We start from the raw sequence: 2500 nt of genomic DNA on the forward strand, positions 1-2500 counted from the left end.
TCTTCTTTTTACAGAACTCAACTTTGTGTGTTTGTAGAAAAGGTTTCAGGAGGAAGGGGGAGAAAAGGGGGAGAAGGGAGGGACACTTAGAGGGGGGACAGGGGGGACAGGGGGGAGACCTGTCACTCTTTCATTCTTACCCATCAAGGTCGCGAGGAGACAGAGGGAGGACATCTCAAGGTCGATGCCGTCCTGAAGCTCCCGGGCGCTCATCCTGCCGGCGTCCTCGCTCTTCACCGAGTGCAGCGCCGAGTGCGAGCTGGAGGCCCGGGGTATGGAGGAAGCGGGGCTCTTGTGGTCCTCGGGGCCCCTCAGTATCTCCACGGTCACCCTGTCGCCGTGCTGCAGCGCCACCGGCTCGTTCTCCTCGCCGTCCTTCGGCGGGGACAGCTCTTTGGGCGGGAAGCCGTAGCGGATGCACTGCTGCGGCGGCGGCACGCCGAACTGGTTGGCGATGCTCCCCTGCAGCTCGGAGAAGGTGGTGTGCGCCTGCAGGGTCAGCATGGCCTGCCTGCCGTCGCTGGTGGTCACGCGGATCTTCTTCTCCTTGCTGGACGACGACGGGGACGAGGATTTGGTGGGCGTGGCGGGAGCGGACGAGGAGGAGGTTTCCGGCGAGCCGCTCGGGGAGGTGGTCCGGCCGCGCGGCGTCTGCTCCTGCTTCAGTTTGTCCGTCCGTCTCTTCTGAGAGACGAGAGCCTGCTCGCTGACGCTCTGCTGGATGCTGCGCTCGGCCCGGCTCATCGTCAGCTCCTCCTTGTGGATCGTCTTCGCTTTCTGACCCGTCAGGATGATCTTGGTGGGCGGCTGGGGGTCGGCCGCCTGCGGGGTCTCCATGGCGTCGGTGAGCCGCTGGACGTGAGCCCCGTCGATGGACACCGGGTTGTACTCATCCGGGTTCTTCTTGGCCGTGTGGTGCAGGATGGTGTTGACGACTTTCTGCACCAGGATCTCGCTGCCGAACTCGCCCGGGAAGTGTTTGGTGACCAGCTTCATGGCCACGTCGTACACGTTGCTGTTGAGAGCGGCGTCGCCCTCGTACTGGAACCAGTACACGGTCTCTCTGACCACCCGACCCCCCCACTCCAGCGTGATGGGGAAGGCCTCGGGGAGGTTGTCGTACTCCTTCTCCTCCCAGTAGTGCTTAAAGCCGCAGCCGCACTTCCCGCCCTGGGAGCGGGTGTTGGTTCTGTCCCCGTCCAGGTACACCACCGACCCGTTCCCGTGGATATGGCGGACCGAGGTGCCGTGACACCAGTTGCAGGTGTTGAGGGAGCTCAGTTTGTAATCGGGCACGAGGACGTCCCTCTGGGGGTCGTAGGAGCACACCACGTTGTTGAGGGGGAAGCTGTAGTTCTTGTCGGGCCGCAGCTGGCCGTGGGTGGACTTGGCGAGGTTGTAGAGCTTCCCGCCGGGAACCAGCCACTCGGGGGGGACGTGGAGCTCGGAGAGCGCGCCGCAGATCAGGCAGCGGTGCAGCCGGTTCTCCACCACCGACTTCTTCGCCGCCTCCGTCACCTCCTCGGGCTGGATGCCGATCACGCCGGTCCGCCTGTACACGTACTGGTGCACGTCGGCCACCAGCGACGGGTGGATGCTGTGCTTCTCCATGAACACCTCCTCCATGGCGTTGACCAGCCGCATCAGGTATTTGTCCTGCAGGCTGCGGTCGCCGCCGATCACGCAGCTCCCGTCGGGCTCCAGCTTGATGTACTTCCTGATGAGCTCCTGAGGGATTCCCCACGCCTTTGGCAGCAGGCGGGCGGGCAGCTTGGGCAGCACGCTGTTCTTGATGCCCACCAGGGGGATGTAGTGGTTCCTGCCCGAGCTGCTCCAGGCGATGCAGATGGGCTTGTTGAGCTTCCCGTCTTTCCCCCTGCACTGCTCCTCGGCCACCAGCCCCGGCAGGAAGGTGGCCGAATAGTCGCCGGAGCTCCTCATCCCGCTCAGCGAGTCCAGCAGCACGATGGGTCGGTGGAGGACGTTGGCCAAACCGAAGATGTGGATGTTGCGCAGCCCGAGCGGCACGCCTTCAGGCGGGACAAAAAGCGGGTCGCACTCGTTGATGATGTCCTCCCACTCGGCCGCGTCGATAAAATCCTGAAAGAGGGCCTTGTAGCGGTCCAGGTTCTGCTTGAAGTTCTGCTTCAGGTTTTCTCTCAGGGCGTGCCAGAACAGTTCTCTGCCCACCAGCGCTCTGGACACGGCGTGGACCAGACAGTGCCCGTCCCCGTCCACGTGCACCGGGATCAGACACTCCCTGTTGCTGTTGGCTTTCTTCACCTCCTCCAGGGTGTCGTGGAGGTAGATGAGGCTCCCGGACCGGTCCTTCCCGTACCCCATGGTGGAGACATGGTCCGGCTCGATGAGGAAGGCTCTGTCCCCGAGGAGAGAGCAGTCAAACATCTCCCCCTGGTTCATCTCCCGCAGCAGCTTCGCTTTCCCGGTTTGTTTATCCATCCCGTACCGGGTGAGGACCGGGGACAGCAGCTTGCAGTGG

General features: G+C 63.5%; 1 protein-coding gene across 1 annotated transcript in view; it reads right to left on the reverse strand.

The window, feature by feature from the left end:
• The window catches only part of vcpip1 (valosin containing protein (p97)/p47 complex interacting protein 1), an 11465-nt gene that overhangs the window by 8529 nt on the left and 436 nt on the right, over window positions 1-2500 (reverse strand). Inside the window, exon 1 of the mRNA XM_061045492.1 lies at window positions 141-2500. This exon is cut by the window's right edge and continues 436 nt beyond it. Coding sequence (XP_060901475.1) covers window positions 141-2500 — 2360 coding nt within the window. The remainder of the gene's footprint in view (window positions 1-140) is intronic.

This window comes from Labrus mixtus, chromosome 8, assembly GCF_963584025.1.
Source record: "Labrus mixtus chromosome 8, fLabMix1.1, whole genome shotgun sequence".
In the NCBI taxonomy this organism is placed as follows: Eukaryota; Metazoa; Chordata; class Actinopteri; order Labriformes; family Labridae; genus Labrus; species Labrus mixtus.